The sequence below is a fragment of the Mirounga angustirostris genome, unplaced genomic scaffold, assembly GCF_029215605.1.
Source record: "Mirounga angustirostris isolate CCGP_5_RB_7025 unplaced genomic scaffold, mMirAng1.0.hap1 SCAF_15, whole genome shotgun sequence".
NCBI classification, from domain to species: Eukaryota; Metazoa; Chordata; class Mammalia; order Carnivora; family Phocidae; genus Mirounga; species Mirounga angustirostris.
Genome location: NW_026991723.1, coordinates 13,185,688 through 13,210,801, shown reverse-complemented (window position 1 = coordinate 13,210,801; position 25,114 = coordinate 13,185,688). Strand labels below are relative to the sequence as shown.

Genomic DNA, 25,114 nt, shown 5'->3' with positions numbered 1-25,114 from the left:
GTTGCTACTATTACAATGTTCTTTGTCATACGAGATAACTTCTGCCTTCTGTGCTACAGGCTTGCATAGACTCCATCATGAGAGAGGAGAGAGGTGGGAGACTAAGGGTTGAAAGCAAACCAGACCCTCGCACAGTTTATATAGATGTTTGGGTCCTTGGCAGAGTCAGTATTAATTACAGCCAACATATAGGGGCTTGTAACAGTTAACACTGGTCACTGAGGCCAAGTAAACTGATAAGTTGCACTTTGGCCCTGTATATTTTATTTATTTTATTTTTTTTATGGCCCTGTATATTTTAAGGGCATAAATTTAGTCCTGATACTGTGTTAAAGAAAAGATGATACCATATGGAAATAACTTTACAGGATGCTCTAACAACTTCTGTCTTAAATGCTTAGAAAAGGAATCTTCTGAGTAGCTTATAGGATCTCATGGGAGACTCCTCTACTTTTTCAAAAGCTGGAAAAGAAAGGGGTAAAGGCTATGGGATGTACACTGTGCTTTGGAACAAAGATGGTACAGTTTGCGGGAGCTTCCTTCATCCTTCAGGGAACCCAATCTCAGTGGCCGGACTTCCTGGTGGACAGTCCCAACAATGCCCATTCTAAGAAGCTGTGCTTCCTGTGCTTAAAGACATGTGGAATTAAAAAAGAAAAGAAAGGAAAAGAAAAAGTGCTATCTTCCTTCCTTCCAAAGGCATTACCTGTGAAGTTCTGGACTATGATAAAGACATTTATCTTCCTTATGCTTCCATTTCCTTTTTTTCCTTCTGTATTTAAGCACTGCTAATTAGGATCTTAGAAAAAGCATCATGATGGATTAGAGCTCTTGAATTGTATAATTCTCTTACCATTTCTCTTTCTTTCTTTCTTTTTTTTAGCAAGAGAGGTGGGAGGAGGGGCAGAGTGAGAGGGAGAGAGAGAATCTCAAGCACATTCCCCACTAAGCGCAGAGCTGGCCTCGGGGCTTGATCTCACGACCCTGAGATCATGAGCTGAGCCAAAATCAAGAGCTGGATGCTCAACTGACTGAGCCACCCAGGCTCCCCAGTTTCTCTTTCTTTCTACAAGGAAAATCAAATGGAAGTGTTAGCCATGAGAACTTAATACTTACTTACATGTATTTCCCCCCAGCACTGAATATTTGTTATTTACAGGGATATAAACCTACTGCTCTGTGTTTTTCATTTCCTCCATAAAACATTGTTTTTCTGCCTTCAAAAATCATTAAGAATTTGTATATGGTTCCATCACTAACATTTTTTTATTATGGTCATTTTCTTTGACTTGATATTATAATGTTGACCTAATCAACAACTTCTGGCAGCACTTGATTTCATTATATGCAGTGTCCATGTGTGAAGTAACCACAATTTCAGTTCGGTTTATGAGATACTAGTCTATTACGTGATTATGAAATTTTGTTTCCTATGCAAAAATACTTGGAGGTTATGTTCACCTTACTTCTTCTTCTTTTTTTTTTTTCAGGCTCAGAAATCCTGGATAGAAAGAGCATTTTATAAAAGAGAATGTGTTCACATCATACCCAGCACCAAAGACCCCCATAGGTAATCTTGCCGTTTCTATAATGAAGTGAGACCACAGAGTAGCAGTTACGGGAACAAAACTACAACAGTAATCACTCTCCATTGCAAGGGAACCAACGTCAAAGATCATTTCTTTTAATCTTTGCTGGACATCTCCGCAGCAATATTATATGTATACACCACATAATATGCCATGCCTGCAGTTAATTCTCTAACAGCCTGTACAAAATAACAGATAACCCATTGGGAAGGAATTAATCACTGTCTATAAGTGGGTTATATGTATTTTTAGTATGGTTACTGATTTTCCCTTTTAAGCATTTCATCAAAATGCTTAGTTTGTACCAACATTCTCTGCTAAAATGAAAAAGAGCTTTTTAAATAAAAGACTCCTAGCAGATTACTAATTAGACTGCTGACCTTCAGATTCCTGTCCAAGCACATTTTTAGTGTCCTACTTACCTTACCTTTAGTATCCTACTTACCTCCCTGATTTTGCCTTAATTAACAGCGTATAAAGTAGGAAGCATTTGGGATGTGGTAACATATGAATGTCTGGAAATGCCTTTATGAAAAGGCAACATAATCAAGCAATTTTAAAATACAGGCTGTAGAGTCATATAGACTAGCTGTGTAACCTTGAGCAAATTTCCTAACCTTCAAAACTGCAATATTTTACTCATAAAATAAATGTGACGTCGTTAGTATTTAATAACTGATAACTGTGTATCAATATTATTATTAATAGTTATAATAGTGATACAAATAAAGTATGAAGGATTGTATCGGTATTATTACTAATAATAGTGGTAGTGGAAAAGTATGAAGGACATTTTCATGATGTGAGGAGTGAATTTTGTTTTCAAATATCTTGTGAATAATATTTTCATCGTTTCTTTGGGAACACTTAAGCTGTAGATTTTTATTCTCAGACTTGGATATTTGACAGTGCATGTCAATTGAGGAAAGACAAGTTAGGTGACTCACATATGAGTGAGCGTTCTTATTTAAATGTGTATGTTAAGATTCTTCCCTCAAAGCTGTGCAGTGGCTTTCATGCAAGATTTGATAGATGGGAGGAGTAAGAAGTAGAAAAATCTATAGGGGGGCGCCTGGGTGGCTCAGTCAATAAGCGTCTGCCTTCGGCTCAGGTCATGATCACAGGGTCCTGGGATCGAGCCCCGCATCGGGCTCCCTGCTCAGCAGGAAGCCTGCTTCTCCCTCTCCCACTCCCCCTGCTTGTGTTCCCTCTCTCGCTGTCTCTCTCTCTGTCAAATAAATAAATAAAATCTTAAAAAATATATATATAGGGCTTTTGTTCACAGGTTCCGATCCAGAACAATATGGCAGGTCTGAAAGGGGTGGGTGGAGAAGGCCGGGAGGCATGTTATAGCTTATCCAGCTAAAGGAAAATGAGGAGGAGCAGAAAAGAAAATTTGTATGTCAAGTAAATCCTGAGTTCACTATTTGCCTGATATAGCCACATTGTGGGATTCTGCCTAAGAGCTGACTGGCTATGGTCTGTCGATTTCTCTGGCAGGTTGCCCTCAGTGGGTGTTCCAATAATGGCAGATACAAGGGATTCACTTTGACCTCCTCTGATGCAGGTGTTGCTGTGGGCGTCTGATCGGCCAGCATGTGGGCCTCACTCCCAGTATCTCCGTTCTTCAGAATGAGAAAAATGAGAGTCGCCTCTCCCGAAATGACATCCAGTCCGAGAAGTGGTCCATCAGCAAGCACACTCAACTCAGCCCGACGGATGCTTTTGGGACCATTGAGTTCCAAGGAGGTGGCCATTCCAACAAAGCTATGGTAATCAGAAACCCATTCAGTTGCTTCCCAAATTCTTTCTCACGTCCTGTAAAGGAGAAGTGAAGAGCTGGAGATTGAGCCTTTGGGCTTAGTCCCACCTCTGTCAGATCCAGGCTGGGCAAGGGGCTCTGATGACCTTGGCCCTATGCATCTCTGCTCTCCTCTAGAGAATGGGGGAAAGAAAATTCCTCCCAGGATTTTTTAAATAATTAGTATGATTATTGGATGCAGTGACTATTGTTATTAATTATTAATAATAACAAGTAGCTTTCTATAGTGATCCACTGTTTATTATGTTACTCTCTGGGTCTCATCCCTTGGGGCGTTTTTCTGTCTCCTTTGGTAAAAAAGAAAAGAAAAGGGAAAAAAAAATCTTACCTTTAGGTTTCTGTTTGGTTCTATTGGTAACTAGCATTCTTTCAATTCAAGGTAGAAATGATCAACCCAGACTGTTCTAACAGAGATCTTGCCATCTAAAGTGAGTGCTTTTGCTCCAGGCAGCTATGTTCAATAAAGTTCTCAGTAGAAGAGCTCCATATGAAAAGCATTTTGTTTGGAACGGAGGCTTTAGGAAATAATACAGATTTTACTTCTAAGAGTTGTTGCTTCTAAATTTCAGCTTTCATCATGAACCTCTCCCTACTTGGCCGACAGATTTTTTTCCAGGAGGAAAGTATACCATATGTTTTTGGAAATTCTAGAAATGCTATATTTCAACAAGCTTGCTTCTAACAGAGAGAGTTAGTTGAGGGTGAGGCAGTTGGAGGTAACTGCTCTGAGGCTCACAAAGTTTTCCGAGTTTGGAGGGGAAATTTTGCTTAGAGAAGCTTACTGCAAAACGCAAGGGAAGTCACTTCACACTAGTCACAGACTAAAAATGTGCAAAAAAGCCACCTCTCTCCCCTTTCATCTCTCCTCCCCTTTCCCTCTATTCCCTCACTCCTGCAGGATTTTCTTCACCACGAATGGCTGACTGAGCTATTCTCATAGTTTTCCCCTAAGAAAATCAATACTGAGTTATACATTAGAGTAAAAACAATTTTGAGCAGTGTATTGGGAAGAAGAGGATGCTATGTGCAGCCACCTGTAAGGCCTGGGGGAAAAAGGGGAGGGGGTGGGGTGTTAGTCTTGGCCTGTACAGAACCAAGGGCAATGGAAATTTGGCAATGTCCTCATCCACCCAAGGGATGTATTCCCCTACACAAAGTCATTAAGAGTCCCTAGCTCAGCACAATTCCCATTCACAGTATGGGATTGAACCATATACACTGGGGATCCTCTGGAACGATGCATTAATTAAAAGTCATGTAAGTTCATCCTTTAAGAAAAGTGCTGTAAAAAAAAAAGAAAAGAAAAGAAAGAAAGAAAAGAAAAAGCAAAGGGATGGAAATGGATCCATGAGGGGCCAAAGTTCTTCATTGGAGACGAGACTATGATAATGTTGAGAATGAAGTGTGCCCCCCAAAGAGAGAAAGTCCCACAGATGAGGAAGTGGCTTATTAGGCAATGATCATTGTGGAGTGGTACACCCAGTGACGTCATAGGGTGTTTGGTGCCCGCGAGCTTTGTGCCCCACGTCGCACAGCTGATATATGATATATGTATATTATGACATTTAGCAGCAGAGGAAAAACTTGAAGAGGCAAATCTTTCCCTCTCCTCTGGAAGTGTGAATACATAGGACATCGAACTTTGATAGCCCTCCCCAAGCCTCACATAGCTCTACAAAACCCGGAACTATCTGGTTAATCAGGTTAGGAAAGATCAGCTACATGATTTTAGATCCCAGTGTAAAATGAAAATGTAGGCCCCCAGCTGGGGCAGGGAAGGCAGTCCCCCGTTGCCACGGCTGACAGCCCCAACTCACAGTAGTCAGGCAACAATCCAGGGAATGGCTGTCTCCGTGGTGGGACATGCTCGGGATCTGTTGTGGTTGAATCTTTCCACCAAGTCACCTAGGAAACACTCCACAGCATGACTAGCCTAAGGCAGGGACAGCTACTTCCTTGCTCTGTCCTGAAATGCTACAGGAAATACATCTAACCCTGCCCCTCCCCTCGCCTGCACCCAGGTCCCAGTCAGTGATGGAGGGTGATGATGGAGCACAAACCCCGTTTCTTCCCCAGGCGAGATTGGGGTGGAGAGGCTCGACTGGCTGGGACACCAGAGATGAGAGCAGGTGGCTGAGATCCCCTGTCCCAGGAAGGCAGCAGGAGGAGGTGGGAAATGGGGACCGTGGACCACATGTGAACTGAGGCCCCAAGCCCTCTGTGGATGCTCTACCGTCCCATCAGACTTCATCAGACTTCATGTACAAAACACAGATTCAAGGATAAAACCGTTAAGGATTTCAAGACAGCAAGTGCAGAGCATTAAACTCTAAGCACTGCCTTTCTGAGCAGTGTGACCGTGAAGTGGGCCCTGAGATTAGGTCTCACATGTCCTCGATGGTCTCAGAGCAGACACTACGAGGAAAAACCTTTCTTTCAGAGTCTAATCAGTCAAACGAGGACCAGTTTTCTTTCTTTCTTTCTTTCTTTCTTTCTTTCTTTCTTTCTTTCTTTCTTTCTTTCTTTCTTCCTTCCTTCCTTCCTTCCTTCCTTCCTTCCTTCCTTCCTTCCTTCTTTCCTTTCCTTTCCTTTCCTTTCTTTTTCTTCCTTCCTTCCTTCCATCCTTCCTTCCTTCCTTCTTTCCTTTCCTTTCCTTTCCTTTCCTTTCCTTTCCTTTCCTTTCCTTTCCCTTTCTTTCTTTCTTTCTTTTTCCTTCTTTCTTTTTTTGGGCGGTGTGTACAACCAAATATTTAGCCAGTGAGAGTCCCCGCTATTCAGAGACAATGAGCATTTGTCCACTTTGAATACCTGGCCTTGAATGATTCTGATTCTCCTGTCTAGACCAAGGGGCGGAGCTGACAACAGGTCAGATGTCCGGCTTTATCAGGCAGGGTGGTGGTTTTGTGCCAACCTGGGCCTCCCTTACTTCTTGCCCTCCCCAACAAACTGGCATGCAGTTTGGACAAAGGAAAAAATCAGCAACTACTGTCTGTTAAAGAATGCTAGTCTTCAGATGGGGAAGGCAGGGTTAAATATTCACCACGATTGAAGGGAAACAGGTCAATAACTTACTGTCTTTGATCCCTGTTCCTGACAAGAATATTTAGAAGTTGAGATGATTTTTAGCAAAGTGAGCAAAGAACTCTAGAGGGCAGATTAATTTTGACCTTTATTATTAAAAAAAAAAAAGTAAAAAAATATATACATAACATTAATTTTTACCTTCAAGACCGCCCAAGATGAGGCACTTGGCTCTTCAGAATGCCATTGTGGTCTGGACACAATGTGAGGCAGAATGCACTGGAGTATGGTAGAAGGTTCAGTTGGAGAAAAGAGAATCTTTATTAAAATGTGGTGGGCCACGGGGAAACCTTATCTGCTCAGAAACGTTATGTCCGTGTGTCTTCACCTAGGGACGCCACAGAGCTTTGGGCACCAAAGACACTGGAGGGAGCGATGCAGTGGTTCTCTGCTTGGAGGATCACAATGACCCGTGCACTTCTACGGATGCCCGTGGCCAAGAATCATTGCCAGAGAGTCTCCCTCGCTGGTCTGAGATGGAACCTGGGCATTTGAAGTATTTTAAAAATGAGCCAGGTTATTCTATTCAGCCAGGCTTAGAAAGGACTAAATCATCTCAATCTCTCTACCTGTTTTATAGACGAGGAGACCGGAGCCCAGAGAACTTCAATTCTTTTCTGAGAGATACTTGGTTATGTAATGACAAAGATAAATTCTTGAACCCAAGTTCCTCAGGACTCGCCATCAGTTCTGTTTCTTCTCTGTCGTGTATGCTTGGAATAGACTATAGGAGATGTTTTGAAGGGAAGCTAATTACTATTATATTTCTCGCTGTCTTATAAGGGTTTTGAAAACTTTTCAGTAGAATTAGGAAATTAGTATTATTTGATGAGGTTAATTAAACTCAAAAGCTATGAGCAGGAGGAGGTCTTTGTAAAATTACATCCTAGGTTAATGGAACCATTTTCTGAGCTTTTCCCAGCACTTTGTGGTGTTCTGTCCTCAATTCCCAGGCTCGACAAGCCTGGGAAAGTGTGGTAGCAATGGATCCAGCGTCTCTCTCACTTTGCAAAGAAATCATGACCCAAGCAGGAGACACCCTGGTAGCTGACAGTGAGTGAAGGGTCCTCACTCCCTTCTCTTCTCAGCACTAAGCCACGTCCTACCAAATTGGCATGCCCCAAATGCCATTCCTGGGCTGTTGGAGGACCTGGCAGTTCATTCAGGTGCCTCATAAAAGTTAGAACATGAGGACCAAGGAAGAAGATAGTAAGATACTAAAGCTCTGGGTTAGACATTGTCTTATTAGTGTGAGTTCTAGGTAACTTTTTAAAACTGACTTAGAGAGCAGTCGCAAGATGGCCCCGCAGCAGACCCTGGGCCCTCTCTCAAAGACTCTTCTTTATCTGGGGCTACGGCTGTAAGTTCTTTAGAAGAGGGACAGTGCTGGACTTGATTATACAGAATCTTATTTGCTACTAATTGTCTCTTCCAATTAATGCTGAGCTGACTTGTGGACCAGGTAAGTATAACCTAATTAAGGACTTGTATTTAAACCTCTCAAGTCATTCACATAATTATCTTCAGGTTTTCCCTTGCTATTCACTCTGTTTATTAGATCAGGTTGAGCCCCTTATTATAGTTTTTATATAATTTAGGTAATTGTTCCTCTGCCTCATTGTCACACTTAAAGCTCTAACCGTCGAGTCTGCTGGGATGAAAGCCTTCTACTCTGAGCATTATCAGTGGGAGGATTGAGGGTAGGGAGTCTGTTGGCAGCACGTCATCTACAATCTTACACTCTTCAAATGCTATGGGATTGAATTTGATCTTTTTTTAAATTGTCTTTCTTTGAATTATGCAAATTTAATCTGGGTCTCATCACTGACGGACACATACCAAATACGAAACTAAATGAATCCCATGTCACAAAATAAAACAGGTAATCCCTAGACATTGGCTAACTAATCAGCTTTCCATAAGCATGGTAAGGTATTTGAGGGGTTTGGTATTTGTTCCATTGATTCCTACTTTCTACGTTTTAATCTTTAGGCCACTGAATTAGCAGTACCTTTGGGAGGCCCTTCTGAAACTGAGAATAAAACTAGAATTTATCACTTAAATTTCTGGTCCCAATCATAGACCTAAGGAAAGGAAGGGAAGAAACCCATCTTGCCTTTAGAAAATTCCCATCTCTTTGCCTCTCGAAAATTTTATGCTAAATAATTCTGGCAGAAAATGCAGAGAGTACCCCCCTATGACCTATTTATATGCTCAGTGGAGTTTGATATTTCTAAACCTTTAGCTTTGGCTTCTCAGCCAGCAACTGTCACCTGGAAGTACCTGGTATCTAACGCTGAGGAATCACAAAAACAATATAGACTAAATTGCAATGGCATTTTTCATTTCCAAAGTTTTGTGGGTCAACAAACTAGGAATGCGATCACCAGTGACACCATACATTTGCTCTCCAAGTGGCTCCCTTCTAGGGAACTTTTACGTGCATGAAACCACCATAAGTATTAAACTCTTGCTGCAAAACTAGAAACTCCAGGGACTTAGAAAGCTGGTATCAGCAAAATTGTCTTAGCAGTCTGATATGACGTGTCATCCTTGGCTTTAATTAAAAGAACTCACTTAAAAATGTGGCTACAGAGAATTTAAAAAGTGAAATGATGCTTATCACATTTCTCAACATAAAGGAAAACGGGCCGAATGTCCCCCTACAGCCTCGGAAGCAAAGCATTCAAAATAAGTGTTCAAATAGAGTTAGCAGTGCTATTACCATTTACTCCAAACAAGCACTACTTACAAATACCAACTGATAATTTCCAGGAATTAAAGACAGCTTCACAGTATTAGGAAGAGGATTTACCATTTCCAGGAGCGTAGCCAGATTTATCATTCTGCATTTCTTTTACATTTTCATTTAAAAAGCCGGGCAAAGTTACCGGAATAAAAATTTAGGGCTGAAGAGGTGACTCATTCATTATCAGAGCCAAATTATTCCACCCACTCTCAAGTTCAGAATTCTAGTCCAGTCCAGAATTTTTATTATATTTTAATTAAACAACCCCAGCCTGTCCTAAGTTGTAATGACGATCTCCCTCTCTCTCTCTCTCTCTCTCTCTGTCTCACACACACACGCGCACAGAGCTTTTGCCCACCCTGGGTTAGTTATAAAGTCAGAATCATATTGCCTAGTCTCTGACGCACCTGTGACCCACAAAGGGAGGCCCATGGGTAAAGTCAAGTCCTGTTTTGATAAGTGAATAGTAACGTTTCTACTGACAAAGCAGTAAGGGTGGCTTTAGAAAAAACTCTGGTGAAGTCACCTGCTACACAAAAAGACATTTAGCATCAGGCAGAACAAAAACTCAAGCAGCAGCTACCGAAGCCCTGTGCCATTTGAGCAGAAGAAATCCCTAGTTTTCTATCAGAGTCTCACAAGTTTGTGGTTTGGAACTCAAAATGTGTGTTCTTTGTGAAAATCATGCTGTATGCATTGGCCTCCAAAGCCCCCAAGAACAGATCCAATAGGACAATTTCAACCAGAGTGAATCCCTATTTTATATAGAACATTCTCGAAGTGCTGTTCTGGATGTCATTAGTTCATCACACAGGCTTTCCACTACCCAGCGGGGGCGCTAAGGATAGAAAGGAAAAGGGGATTATTCTAGGCATGGGCAACTTATTCGAGCTCAGTTTATCTCTAGAAATTATAAATTGAGGAACTAAGGGTGAAGGATGGGTTAGGCAGCCCAGAGCAAAGGTAGCATTTTTGCTCTCGACAGGTACTTTTATGTAAACATCGGCACCAATCACTCCCCCAGATAACTCAGAGCTGAGAAACAAAGTGCTCCTTTAACCTATCCACGAAAGAGTTAAAGGCAAGTTATTTGGATCCTGTTGTACGCAGAAGTCATTTCTTTTTTTTTTTTTTCTTTTTTAAAGATTTTATTTATTTATTTATTTGAGAGAGAGAATGAGAGAGAGAGCACATGAGAGGGGGGAGGGTCAGAGGGAGAAGCAGACTCCCTGCCGAGCAGGGAGCCCGATGTGGGACTCGATCCCGGGACTCCAGGATCATGGCCTGAGCCGAAGGCAGTCGCTTAACCAACTGAGCCACCCAGGCGCCCCTTTTTTTTTTTTTACGCAGAAGTCATTTCTAAGGTGAGTGTTTGTAGCCTTCATTCAATTTTCATGTATTGGTTTTTCCGCCATACCAGGGGATTTTCCACAGTTTAGTCCTCACAGTATCCTGTGAGGTGGCCGGGATCACCCCCATTTCATAAGAGAAGGTGTGCAAATTGGCCAAATGACTTACAGGGCCCGTGCCTGTTGCTAGAGTGTAATGCTACTCACGACTGGAAAATCTATAAATGGAAGCACATTTCACCACATCAGGGTACTGCCCAGGTGACAAAATGTAGTATACCCATCAGGAAGATTTCTTGTTATTTGTAAGGTGATCCCTTAGCAACCAATGAGCTCACAGGTAGACGGTCACAACTGCTTATCTTGACAACCAAAATAGCTCCTAATTTCAAATCACATTGACCGCTTATTAATTGCTCTGGGGACAGCCATTTATGACCTTGAAGCTGCTGATTCGGCATATGAGTTAGCTGTTATATTACAAGCATCTGGAGAGTTCCTGACTAACCTGCTTTTTATGGGTATAAGAATATAATTTAAAAATTGACATCTTCAGATCATTGTCAAATGTCATTTTATCCCTTTGTTTTAATTAGCCTCTTATTCCCCAAATCATTTGAGTTACTAAACCATAACAATAACAAAAACAATTAATGGATTCATTTAAATTCTTCCTTTAAAAAAAAAAATCTTGCCTTTTATTCTCCAAGGGATCTAGGTCATTGGAGATAATTTGGGTAGCTGAAAATAACTGTGTTTTTTTTATTTATTGTCGCCTAAGTAATTCCTCCGGTATCTCCCCCATTCCTCTCTGTGAGTTTCATGTAAAATATTGAGTGTTCTTTCTATCCTTTGGCCCAATGAGAAACACAAGACACCACTTAGAATCTTTGGTCTGGGGAAGAGTTGTAATCTTTGCTTCTTATGCGGTCCCTGGGGAGCTAGTCAGAAATGCAAAACCATAAGCCCCACCCCAGGCCTACTAGATCAGAACCTGCATTTTTGACACAGTCCCCAGGTGAGTTGTGCACATTAAATTCTGAGAAACACGGCTCCACCGAGAGTTTCCAGTGCAACAGTAGCTTTAATCATGAACTAGATGGTGGTTGATGATTAGACAGCTAGCTTGGAGGTCCCAGTCACTCACTTTCCCTGGCTCTCCCTGTCTTTCCCCGTAGAGCAGAAGAATTGAACTTGATGATTTCTAGTTCCCATGATTGCTAAGATACTTCTAAGTTCCCTTCCATTTCTAGGATTGACGACTTCATAGCCAATATGAAAGTTTTATCAAAAATCACGGTCAGGTCAAACATGGTCCCTGCCCTCAAAGATCCTGTGACATAGGCAGATAGAACTGACAAGTACAAGAAACAACGGGGAAAAAAAAAATCCAGTTGGGTTAGGTCAAGAGTTATGCTGCATCGATATGAGCTTGGATTCTCAGGAAAAGTCAGTAAAAGCCTTTGATAGATGAGAATGATTTCTGTATACGAGAAAGGGAGGAACTGGGTAGCCTACAACTTAGGGAACAGCATTAGCCCAAATACAGAGAGAAGTGGGGAAACACCTCTAGGTGGGGTCAAGCCAAAGCAGGGAGGACCAGGAGAGGTAGAATGAGAGTTTACATATAATGTAACACTTTGAACTGAGAAATAGTGGGATCAAAAAGGAATGGGGGAAAGAACTCTGTCTGTTGACGTCTTGGTGAGGGTATGGGGTTGCGAAGCCTTTTGGAGGCTGATGGATCATTAGAACTTTGAGACTGCTTATAGGTGAAAGAAAAGGAGAAGAAGAGAGGGGCATTTTTACTTTGAGGTCAAGAGCAAGGACTCTGGCGTCAGCAAACCTGGGCTATGGATCCTGTCATTACCACTAGCTATCAGTTGAACTTGAGAACCTGATGGATCCTTTCTGTCCCCCAGCAGTGAAATGTGGATGATACCAACCTCCTCATTACTGGGAGGAGTCATGATAATGTATGCGCTGGGGCACAGTAAATACAAAAAGGTCTTGGTTTGGGGCTTGCGGGGGGGCGGTTCTCAGTAGAATTAAGAAATTGAGAGCAGAGAGAAATATGTGAAGAGGGCCCACCAGCAATGTGACCTTACACAGACTGGACAGCAAGTGCCTCTGTTTCCCCATCTGTAAGACAGAGCTGGGGACAAGGTGATCCAAGGTCATTCATTCCCTACTAGAGCACTCAGAGTAACAAGAGTTCTGTGATCACGAGCAAGCTTTTCTTAACCAGGAAAAAGATTAGGCTGCTTCGAAAGGAATTTTAACACATTCTGTAGATTTTTTTTTTTTTTTTGGTCACTTTCCTGGGGTTCTTTTTTTCTTTTTTGAAGGTATAAGAGAGTAAAGGAGAGAACAGTCACTTAAAAAGCAATTTTTTTTTTTTTTTTTTTTTTTTACCATCTCCCACACCAAACCAAAGCATTTTTGGTTTGTATGGTTTGGAAGCCTTGGGAGTCCCAGCCCTAATTTATTTCACTAAATATCCCTTTCTGAAATTAGTCAAGATGTCATAAATTCAATTCAGCAGGGCCGCCAAATTTTAACTACAGTGTGCAGGCACAGAAAACATTTTATTCTTTCATCTTATAGCATCTATTATCTAGATGTTTTTCTTAGAGTCGCTCAATGAGTTAATAAATTTAACAATAGAGAGAGATAATAACATAGCCTTTATTTAAGAAACATTGTGCTTGCTTCTACCACTGCAATGCCCACTCTTCAGCCCCAAGGCTCCTTGCGTGGCACAAAAATGCACAGTGTTATTGAAAATTTCTGTGGATACATACTGGAAAGTTCTTGCCCTCTGCATGAAAGTTTGTGCACAAAATTTGCCACTTCTCATCTTGTGAGCTCTAGTTAAATTCTGTTGGTATAATGCACTTAGCTAAAATTGCCAACCCTTACCCTTTCCATTCTGAAATTGATTGTTGCTGCATAGATTAAATTAACACAGAACCAGGGGCGCCTGGGTGGCTCAGTCGGTTAGGCGACTGCCTTCGGCTCAGGTCATGATCCTGGAGTCCCTGGATCGAGTCCGGCATCAGGCTCCCTGCTCGGCGGGGAGTCTGCTTCTCCCTCTGACCCTCCCCCCTCTCATGTGCTCTCTCTCTCTCTCATTCTGTCTCAAATAAATGAATAAAATCTTTAAAAAAAATAAAAAATAAAAAATAAAATAAATTAACACAGAACCAGCTTATTAGATTCCAACACCTCTTTGGATTTCTAGTATACACGTATATAGGAAACTTTAGCTCTTTGGTATTTCTTGTTGATGCGGTTTATGTTGTCAAGCTGCTTTCATTTTTTCTTCTACTTTGCCTCTCATTTCAGCTAAATATATTTAAAAAGCATTTTAACAAAAGAATTGACATAATTTCTGAGGTTTTTGCAGCAACGGGGTCTCCTAGATCCAAAAATATTCCAATAAATTGTCACCTCCTGCATAACCTTATTTGTTTATACATCCAAAAGCATATGTTGGTGTGGTTACATGCTGTTCTGTTCTTTCTGTGGTTATGCTACCTCAATATTAATACCTAACAAATTCCAGAGTTAATCAGTACCTTTCTCTTCTCTCCCATGCAACATACAGACTTTAGAATGCTTTCATCCTGATAACTTCCACCCAGTTAAATGCTGTATTGTCCAGTGCTTTAGTTCTGTACCTTCCCACCATAAATTAGACATTATCATCATTTATATTCTACACCCAGTGTTTTTTTAGATTTACCGTGTATTTGCTAATATCTTTGTTAGTGATTCTTTCTTGTATCCCAGATCATCCATTTGGGATCATGTAATTTCTCCCTGCTATATATATATTTTAAAATTTCCTTCAGGAAAGTCTGCTAGAGATAAATTTTCAGTTTGGGTAGTCTGAAAATGTCTATAATTTGCTCTCATTTTTGGAAGATATATTTTCGCTGAATATAGAATTTTACACTGACAGTTCCTCTTGGCACATTGAAGACACTGGCTTGTGGCATCCATTTTTGCTGTTGAGGAATAGACCTTCTGTCTTAAATGACTATTTCTTTGTAGGAGATTTATCTTATTTTCTGGCAGCTTTTGAAGATTTTTTTTATTTCCTTCCCTTTGGTGTTCTCTGTGAGGTGTCTCTGAGTGGTGTTTGTTTTTATTTATCCTGCTTGGGATTCATTGACATTCCTGGATCTGAGAATCTGTATCTTTCAACATTTCTGAGAAATTCCCAGCCAGCATCTGTTCAAGTATTGCTTCTTGCCCATTATCTCTTTTACTTCCATCTAGAATTCAGATCATCTTCTCCAAGGTTTTCAATTTTGCTTCCGTTTTTAATTCCTTTGTCTTTCTAGGCTGCATCTGGTCGATTTCTCTGGATCTATTCATTAGCGTTGTCTAATCTGTAGCTTAATTTTTCTATTGTATTTTTCTTTAAATTATTACTTTTTTTATTTCTTGAAGTTGCTTTTGATTCTTTTTCAAAAGTATTGGTCATACCACCTCACACCAGTCAGAATGACTAAAATTAACAAGTCAGAAAATGACAGATGTTGGCAAGGATGCGGAGAAAGGGGAACCCTCTTACACTGTTGGTGGGAATGTGAACTGGTGCAGCCACTCTGGAAAACAGTATGGAGGTTCCTCAAAAAGTTGAAAATAGAGCTACCCTATGACCCAGCAATTGCACTACTGGGTATTTACCCCGATACAAATGTAGGAATTCAAAGGGGTACGTGCACCCTGATGTTTATAGCAGCAATGTCCACAATAACCAAACTGTGGAAAGAGCCAAGATGCCCATCAACAGATGAATGGATAAAGAAGATGTGTTATATATATACAATGGAATATTATGCAGCCATCAAAAAATGAAATCTTGCCATTTGCAATGACGTGGATGGAACTAGAGGGTATTATGCTAAGCGAAATAAGTGAATCAGAGAAAGACAATTATATGATCTCACTGATATGAGGAATTTGACAAACAAGGCAGAGGATCATAGGGGAAGGGAGGGAAAAATGAAACAAGATGAAACCAGAGAGGGAGACAAACCATAAGAGACTCTTAATCTCAGGAAACAATCTGAGGGTTGCTGGATGGAGGAGGGTGGGAGGGATGCGGTGGCTGGGTGATGGACATTGGGGAGGGTATGTGCTATGGGGAGCGCTGTGAATTGTGTAAGACTGATGAATCACAGATCTGTACCCCTGAAACAAATAATACATTGTATGTTAATAATAATTTTAAAAAGTATTAGTCATTCCCCATAGCCTATTGTTCCTTACTGATACATTCAATAATCTCATTTGTGTTTTTAACATATTAAATATAGCTATTTTATATTCTCTGAATATTTCAATATCTTTGAGAATCTTACTCTGCTTCCTGTTATTTCTTTTGGTTCTCATTCATACTGCTGGATTTCCTTATGTAAGACGTGATTTTATTTTTTTTCTATGAAATGTTTATTTTCCCATGGAAACTATCTGAGCTCCGGATTGAGGGCTCTTTCCTCCACAGAGGATTTGCATTTGCTTATGCTGATTATCTGGAGCCATTACCCAGCCAGAACCATTTTAAATCAAGTACTTTGGTGTTTTTCAAGCCACACTGATAGTGTGAATGTGGATCAAAGCCTTTGTGAGGGCCCCCTGGTTTATAAATAATCAGAGGGGAATTTTCTTCCCCATTCACTCAGAACCAAGGTAGAAGCAGGCAGGCTTCCTTGCTCTCTTCTTCTGTACATCAGACTTTTGCTCCCTTTTTTCTTCCTTACACTTGAGAATGGAGCCCTTTGAAGTATCCCAGCTTACATGGGGTTCCTCCATTAAATTTGTCTGTACTGCATAAAGCCAGTAAAGCAGGTGCCCACATCTGCCAGGGTTTAGGAGAAACCCTCAAGTCCAAAGCCTGCTTTGGTCCTTCCTTGTCTCCTGAGGTTCCAGCTTCTACTTTGTTTGGGAATCTGAATATTGGCTCTTTTCATGCCCACTCAGCAATGCATTTCAAAAGGCTTTCAAATATATTTGCCCAGTAATTTAATTGTTTCCAGATAAAGATGGAAGTCTTTATATAATTAAACTGAGACCTAAATAAGTATGTATGTGATTATATACATGTTTATCATTGTATGTATTTATGGCATTTCATTTATATATACTTAGTATACTTATTTCCAGGTGCATCTGCTAATACCTTGAAATCTGATATACACTTTAATTTTTTTCGATTATTCTACAAGAATGATTGGCATGCCTTTTGTCACTTGTCTTCTTTAAGAAATATTTAGTATGCAGTTATTATAGATTAAATAAATGTAGTCAATTGTTACCTTGTTTTAAAATTCTCATTACATTAAGTAGAACTGCAGAATTTTTCAAAACTGCTCAAAGTATCAGGGTCACAGAAACAGTGATATTCAGGCCCAGTTGGTATAACTGGGAAAAGTTGGCTTGCATTGCATTTTAGAAAATCAAACCATTTTGAAGTTTGTAATAAATCACAATTTCAAGAAAACCTTTAAAAATGGTGAATCCCTTCATCAAATGAAGACTCTCTTGGTAAAGAAAATGATTTGCCTTTTTTCAAAAATCAGATTTCAGCTGAGAGGTGTTCTTCAAGTACTGCACACATCGTTCCAGTCAGTAAAGATAAGGCCCCCCCACCCCTAGCAGCCCTGCCCTGTCTCCCTAACTGGTGACCCTTCTTCTTCCAGTATGTGCGAGTATCCTTTGATACAAAACCTGATCTCCTTCTGCACCTGATGACCAAGGAATGGCAGCTGGAGCTTCCCAAGCTTCTCATCTCCGTGCACGGGGGCCTACAGAACTTTGAACTCCAACCAAAACTCAAGCAAGTCTTTGGGAAGGGTCTCATCAAAGCGGCCATGACAACTGGAGCGTGGATATTCACAGGAGGGGTTAACACAGGTAATTGGAAGTGGGACAGAGAAAGGCAACCTAAGGCCACAAGAATGTTGTAACTAAGACCATTTTCTCCTAAAGCTAAATATATTTGTATTCTCCCACCTCATCTCTCATCCCCGTGTGTCTATATTCACTGGTTCTCCATCCTCTGATACTTCTGCCCTTCATGACCAACATGATAACCATACAGGTAGTTCTCAACCAGGAAGAATTATGCACACCTGAGAAACAGGTTGGGCTATTTAATACTTGACTCTACAGAATTTGTAAACATGACTAATGGAATTTCACAGGATATTTTCAATACCTCAGGTTGCCAGATAAGCATCCAGTAATTTTTTTAAGAATAACCTTTGCTCTAAATTGGAAGCTCTGTGTCTGATCTTTAAGTGATTTTAAGTTTGAGGCAAATAGCTTTAATTTTTGTAAAATGCCCATTACATCTGGAACATAAATTGTGACAGCAAAGTCTGGAGTATTGTGTGTTTATTATTTAACATAATTTATTAAATCAACTCTGCACCAATAGAAGACACATCACACTCTGATTTCCAAACAATTTTTTCTCCTGCCAAATGAGTTTCTCTATATTGTGATACAGGTAGGCTGTCAAATCAATTCTCACAAACCCACTTACAGTTAAGTGCTTACATGCAGCAGATTATTAATGTGCAACTGATAATGGAATGGATGCCTCTAAATTGCTTTGACGTATTTCCCCAGCCTGAGTCAGAAGTGCCGATTGGAAATGCACCAGGAATACTGCAGTAAGTCCATCTAAACTTGGTTCAAGGCTCTAAGTCTGTGCAGCCCGCACACATTTGGAGCTGGGGAACAGTCTGGGCATAACCCTAGCCAACTAATTTTAAATAAGATGTTATCTCAAGATTATTTATTCATTTGTGTGCAGTTTGGGTAATACTTGAGCAAGACCTGCACTCAGAATTCTCCCCAATACCTAGAATTTGTGAACATCCAGCATGCGACTCCATAAGCTCATTTCAGCAGTGAACGCTGCAGACTGCGCATGCTCGTCATTGTTTGGTGGATTCCTAACTCAGTCTGTAAACTGACATGATCTTCGAATGACCTGCTCAGTCAGCTCTTTACTGTTTATTTGGTAATAATCAAATATCTACAGAGCTATTATCTTTCAGTGGCTGTTCAGGCTTTAGGCTCCAGCTTTCATTCAGTGTAGCGACCTCATTCACGCGTGATTATTTGGTCTTGTGTTTTCCTGGCATCCCCTGCACCTCATCTACAGACCCACTCGAAGGTTTCTAAAGGTTGAAAAGAAACTCTTAACAATCTTCTGTTTCTGGGAACTCGGAACGTTCTTTATTACCTTTCTTCTTTTATGAAATGCACCCAGTATCAAAGGAGGAAGTAACAGCATGAATACTGTAAACCAAAGAGTTCATCTCTGCCTCGCCCCAGGCTAGCATTCAATCCAATACCCAAAGTGAGGTTCTAATGGTGGTGTCTCAGATTAGGTAAGAGGTAAAGGTAGGATTGTGGATGATGGAGGGCATACCATGAAGTTAAACTTGTCCCTAATGGGCCCTGAAAGGAGTTTTGCATATAAATGCGGGGGGGATGAACACTGATATTCCCAGCTTAACTCTTGTATTTGCTTTTTTTTTTTTTTTTTTTTACCATTACTTTATCTCAGAAGACCCCTAGAAAAGCTCCCAAGTGAAATTGATATTCTAATCAACACCGCCAGCATGGCTCAGTATGGATTAGTGCCATTTACACTCTTTTATTTGATTTTTTTTTTTTAAAGGAGGGTCTTTCTGTTTGATCTTATGAATATTTCAGAATGGCATGATTCACCCATGTGTGTCCTCTCCCATGATTAAATTGCCTGGTGCATTTTGTGTGCTTAGTTCCGTGCGGTGTTGGGGCCCTGACTCTGCTAGACACGCAAAGGTGAAGTAAGACGCCGGCCCCCCAACCTGCCCCACAAGGAGTTTTACCCTCACGTGTGATTGTGACTCACAGAAGAATGTGTTACATAACATACTGAGCGATTCAAGATACACAAACTGCAATCCTGCTCAAAGGGAGAAAAAAATCAAATCCAACTCAGCTTTCCTATAGGAGATGGCACTAGGTGTGAATTTTTCCTTGAGAAATGGGTGGAATTGTGATAAGTGGACACAGCTTTTCTTAGAGAATATATTTTGCGTCTATAAAAATGATTACTTCAGAGGGGGGGTTAATGGATTAGAAGTTGCATCTTCTTTAAATGCAATTTGTCTTTATTAAAATGTAAGAGATAGATTCCCTACCATCTTATAAATGAGTTTTTTCACTTTTAAGTGGTGAGGAAGGCCACGGTGATGGGGAAGGTCATTATGACAGAAGAGGAAACCAAATTAGAATAATGAAGCTAAAAAGCTGTATTTATACATTTCCAACATAAATTTTCCATAGAATATGCCAAGGCTTTCTTTACAAGTAGGGTCTCCACATTATGTGTCAATAAATAGGAAGATGAAATCAAGTTTAACAAAATCTGATCTAAGTAACTACTCTATTTGAATGACCCTAACTCATACACAAACTCTGGTGTAGATTTCGTATAATATTCTATACGGTGCTTTTTATAGGATATACTCATGGTGTTGGTTCTTAGCCATACTAAAATCATTATGCTTATAGTAGAAGAAAAAGATTCCCTAAGTTTAAAGAATTGTATTTATTTTGTTTTGTTTTTTAAAACATTGGATGCTTTTTAATTTTTTTTCCTTAGGAAAAAAAGAACTTAAAGTCAAATGAGAAATGCATTGCTAGAGGGGCACCTGGGTGGCTCAGTTGTTGGGCGTCTGCCTTCAGCTCAGGTCATGATCCCAGGGTCCTGGGATCGAGCCCCACATCGGGCTCCCTGCTCGGCAGGAGGCCTGCTTCTCCCTCTTCCTCCCCCACTCTCCCCTGCTTGTGGTCCTGCTCTCACTATCTCCCTCTCTCTGTCAAATGAATAAATAAAATCTTAAAAAAAAGAAAAGAAAAAAGAAGTGCATTGCTAGAGTTCATATACAAGTCCCACAAATGTATCTGACATTAGAGCCACAGATTTATGTTCTCTTCTGAACATTTGTGTAGAAATGTGTCAAAATTTTATATTCAGTGCATTTAATCTTGCGAGACACATTTATCACAATTTCCTTTTGAACAATGGAGAGTAATTGCTTTAAAAGAAAGGGTAATACTTCTTTTTCTCTTAGGTGTTATTCGCCATGTTGGAGATGCCTTAAAGGACCATGCATCCAAATCTCGAGGGAAGATATGTACCATAGGCATCGCCCCCTGGGGAATTGTGGAAAACCAAGAGGACCTGATTGGAAGAGATGTAAGTCCTAGAAACTGCGCCTGTCTGTGACTTCTCCTAAAGGTGCTATCAAAAGAGTAAAATAAAATTAGAATTCAAAATATACATATTATAGTACTCTTTTGGTCCCCACCTCCCAAAACGAAATTCATCTGAGCAATAGTTTATTCGAAGACCATGTATTTCCCAAAATCTACCTATATAAACTCCATCAATTCTTATGATCAGAAAAAATCCTAAGTAAGACATACTAACTACCCTCTTGGTTTGAATCAAGCAGTGGTCTTTCCTCGCCCATCAAATCTTACAAGTGCTGTTGGCACAGTTCGGTTGAGATTAATTAACCCCAGGTAACAAACTCAACAAGGTGCCGACCTCTCTTTCCTTCTCTCAGGTCCAGAGCCACACACTGATTGATCAGCCAGTTTTTGCCAGAGAGAACTTATTTCATTTTTTCTGAGTCATCATCTTCCTTCTGTTTCTTCTAGAGTCTTGTTTTTGTTTTGTTTTGTTTTGTTTTGTTTTGTTTTGTTTACCACAGACAGGTTATCCCCAACCTCCTTTAGAGGGTTTTCTCTCCTACTAACCACCAGACTTTTTCCCCTATATAACACTTCTCAAAATTCCACTTGATAGGAATTGTAGTTAAACTATATATAATGGCCATACTTTATTCACTGCTTTTTTCCCCTGGTAATTTTAATAATTAATTATTGATCATTGCACCTCTACATAAGGTCGATATACTCTTCCCTTCCCAATCAAGGCCTGCCGTAGGATATAACAAATGTGCTCAGTAGTTTTTCCAAGTTCCATGAGGTCTCTCTGAGCCAAAAATTCAAAGAGCTGGAGAATTAACTGGTCTTAACTTCTTCTATTGTGCAGCAATACAGTGAAACCATCTTATTTTAATAAAACAACACAGTCTCTGCAGTTTTTAATACAATGCAAAAATACTTTGAATAAAAAAAATCAAACATCATGAAATGCAATAAAACACTCTTTAAATCCTTCAGGACCTTTAAGTGGATAAGAAGCGTCCTTATCAATGCTACACAATTACCTGTAGAAACACTAATTTATCTAGAAAACATGGAGTAAGAAATTAAGAGAAATTAAGAAAACAAGAGATATTAATTTATCAGTGTAACAGTCTCTTAACTAAAATTTACTGGCTGTTTTATATCACTGATTTACATCATTGATTATCTCAAGCAGCAATTTCCAAAGTGATACATAGAACTGACTGGAAAAACAAGCATTGCTAATTTTTTTAGAGTATCTGGAACTAGTCTTTGATGAAATATATTTGGGTTAATGCTTGCCTTAGATTCCAAGCTGGCTTTGAAGTTAATGGTGAACTACAAGTGCACTTTATTAATGAACGACTTAATTATTTAAAAATGTTGTGATGATTCAGAAGTCATTTTAAAATGTTCATTGCTTCAGGATCTCTATTGTAAACCTAAGTTACATTTATTCAGGTTTTTTTTTAAAGATTTTACTTATTTATTTGAGAGAGAGAATGAGAGAGAGAGAGCATGAGAGGGGGGAGGGTCAGAGGGAGAAGCAGACTCGGGAGCCCAATGCGGGACTTGATCCCGGGACTCCAGGATCATGACCTGAGCCGAAGGCAGTCACTTAACCAACTGAGCCACTCAGGTGCCCTAGTCAGTTTTTTTTTGGTGGGGGGAAAAGCCACTTTGGAACTTTCTTATTCAGATGAACTATGAATAAATGGAAGCTGAAGATTTCTTTATTCAAGATAGAGTAACCAAATAATTACCTCAATTGCCTAAACATTTGCCAAGAATGCTGACCTACTGCCGTTTTGTGTCATTTTGTGTGTCTTGTAAATTCTACGTGAGTGCAGAAAGACAGTACTTACGTTATGTTTACTTGCCTTGCTGAGTTGGAAGAATAACCCCTGATTCATCTTCCTCCAGTTTGAGCTCCTTTCCCCTGATTTCACCTCCTCTTGCGCTTCTCCTTTTTACTCTTATTTTCTTTCTACCCACACTTGTTCCCAGTTTTATGTCAATAGGAACTTACATAGGCCTATTGCAGTGGGACTTAGTCGCATTGTCTGACTTCCCAATAAAAAAAATAGTCTCGTTCCCCACGCAGAGGGCAAAAGGAGGCACTCATGTTCAGTAAAATGTGCACATTCATTCTCCCTGCTCAACAGGGGGCTCTTAGAGGTAAACCGTGGCCCACAAAGATCCAAGTGAACCTGCAGAGAGACCATCGAAAAAAGGATTGACATTGACAAATTGTAAAGAGCACAGGAAAAACAGTTGTATTTTACTTTCTTAATAAATCTTTGACCGAAATCTATTGAATTTCAACCACTCTAGTACAGCCCGCCCCTCATCCCCCGCCCCGTCAAACTGGGGAGTTGGGATATGCATAGGGTTTCTCAGGCCCTTGTACAGCAACAGAATTAGTTTTTCACGTTGTAAATTACTTGGACCAAAGTGCTGCTTTTGGTGTACAAGGTATGTGACATAGTTTGAGGGAAATTTTTATATGTGTTTACTATTCTAATGTTATAATTAAAAAGGAATATGGTGCTAAGTTGTCACAAAAAGAAGTATTTGAATACAATATTAGTGATCCCATTTGAAAGTCCCCCTAAAAATCATTGAAGTAGAAGTGTTATCTGATAAACTTCTTAAGTAGTTATAAGAACTTTCATAGCCTAATTTAGCGCCTTCTGTCCTTTTCCTTCCATTTTACATAACCAAACTTACATGTAATAAACATCAAGAAAATAAACCTTATAGCATCAGACATCAGGTAGCAGAGGAAAAAAAAACTAACATATTATTAAAAATTTTTACCACTTCAGAGTTCTATCAAAATGCATTCATTTAAAAAAAAAAAAGTTGTATTTTTGGTCTGGTCTATGTCTGTATTCCAGAATAAGGTCGAAGCGGCACAAAATAAATGTCAAGGGAAATCTAAGACACTTACTTGAAATAAAAATGTAAGGATAAAAGAAAGGCTCCATTTCTTATGCCTAATATTATATTACAGTAGATTTTTTCCAAACTGATAGAATATAAAGATCCTTTTATTTCTGTGGGGATGACTCTGAGATGAGCACTTTCAGAAGCTGAACATTCAATAGAGTTCTATAGTTACTTTATTGGTAGAAGTGGTAGACACAGCAGTTACTGTTCATCCTAGCATTGATTGTCCCTTTGGAAGGGCATTGTAAAGAAAGGCAAAGACTAGTCCTACACATAAAAAAGAAAAACTAACTTTCCCTTGGGTCTGCTTCTAGATATTCTGAAGCACCTACCTCCCTTCAGCTCTTATCTCTTAGCTAGACTTTAGGTGAGACTTTAAAGATATAGGGCATCTATCTTTGGCTTCTCAGAGTTCAACTTAGAGCCTCACGTGTAGCAGGTGCTCAGGAAATATCAATGAAGACAGATTGGGCATGACGAGATTCAGGCTATGCGGAAAATTAACGTTACAGAAAAAAAATGCAATGATACATCTTATCTAGTTCACAACTTTACCACAATTTCATCTCCACACATGCCCCCAAGCTTGATCATACTTTAGTAACTATAATGAAGGCATTTTTTAATCAACCATCTAAATACAAAACTATTTTCTTATGTAGCAACTCAAGGTGGGAGGTGGATGGTGAAGCTTCTACATGTTGGATATGGGGATAAAGAAGAATGAAATGAGAACAGACTTTTCTGTAACCCCTTTGAGAGACGCATGATCCACCCAACTGGGTAATGAACTAGCCTTGATTCTTTAAATTTAAATATCTTCTACTTTATTCAATCAAACCTCCAGTTAACAGATCAAAATAGCAGAATTTGGTGAGAAATAATGTTATGAATACTGAGATGGTAATAATTTTTGTTCTGCCATTACACGTGAAAATGAATATTGTTCAACTGTCAAGTTTTACTACTCCTCTGTAATTTATCCGTATGATTCCTACTGCCCTGTTCTTTTCTTACAACCCATAATCTACTCTTCAGTCAAACTGAGCTCAAGGCTCACTTCCACTAAGATGTCTTCCATGACTAACTTCACCCATAATGTCATATCTCTGATTATAATTCTCCTACAACCATCCTCTTCCCCAGTTTAGGTAAAAGTTCCTCAGAAATAGATTCAATTGTTTTCTTTGTTTCTTGTCAACCACTAATATAATACTTTGCATGAACATGAGGTACTTACCTGTGACCTAAAACTCTGTAAGAGTTTGTTCCTTCATCTCTAAGTGAA

The 25,114-nt window shown here is 39.8% G+C and overlaps 1 protein-coding gene across 1 annotated transcript in view; it reads left to right on the top strand.

Moving 5' to 3' along the window:
* Positions 1-1,494: 1,494 nt before the first annotated feature.
* LOC135362752 (transient receptor potential cation channel subfamily M member 3-like) overlaps positions 1,495-25,114 on the top strand; it is a 69,921-nt gene continuing 46,301 nt past the window's right edge. Inside the window, exons 1-4 of the mRNA XM_064579937.1 lie at positions 1,495-1,570; positions 3,157-3,361; positions 17,307-17,520; positions 20,748-20,872. Coding sequence (XP_064436007.1) covers positions 3,359-3,361; positions 17,307-17,520; positions 20,748-20,872 — 342 coding nt within the window. The 5' untranslated portion in view covers positions 1,495-1,570; positions 3,157-3,358. The remainder of the gene's footprint in view (positions 1,571-3,156; positions 3,362-17,306; positions 17,521-20,747; positions 20,873-25,114) is intronic.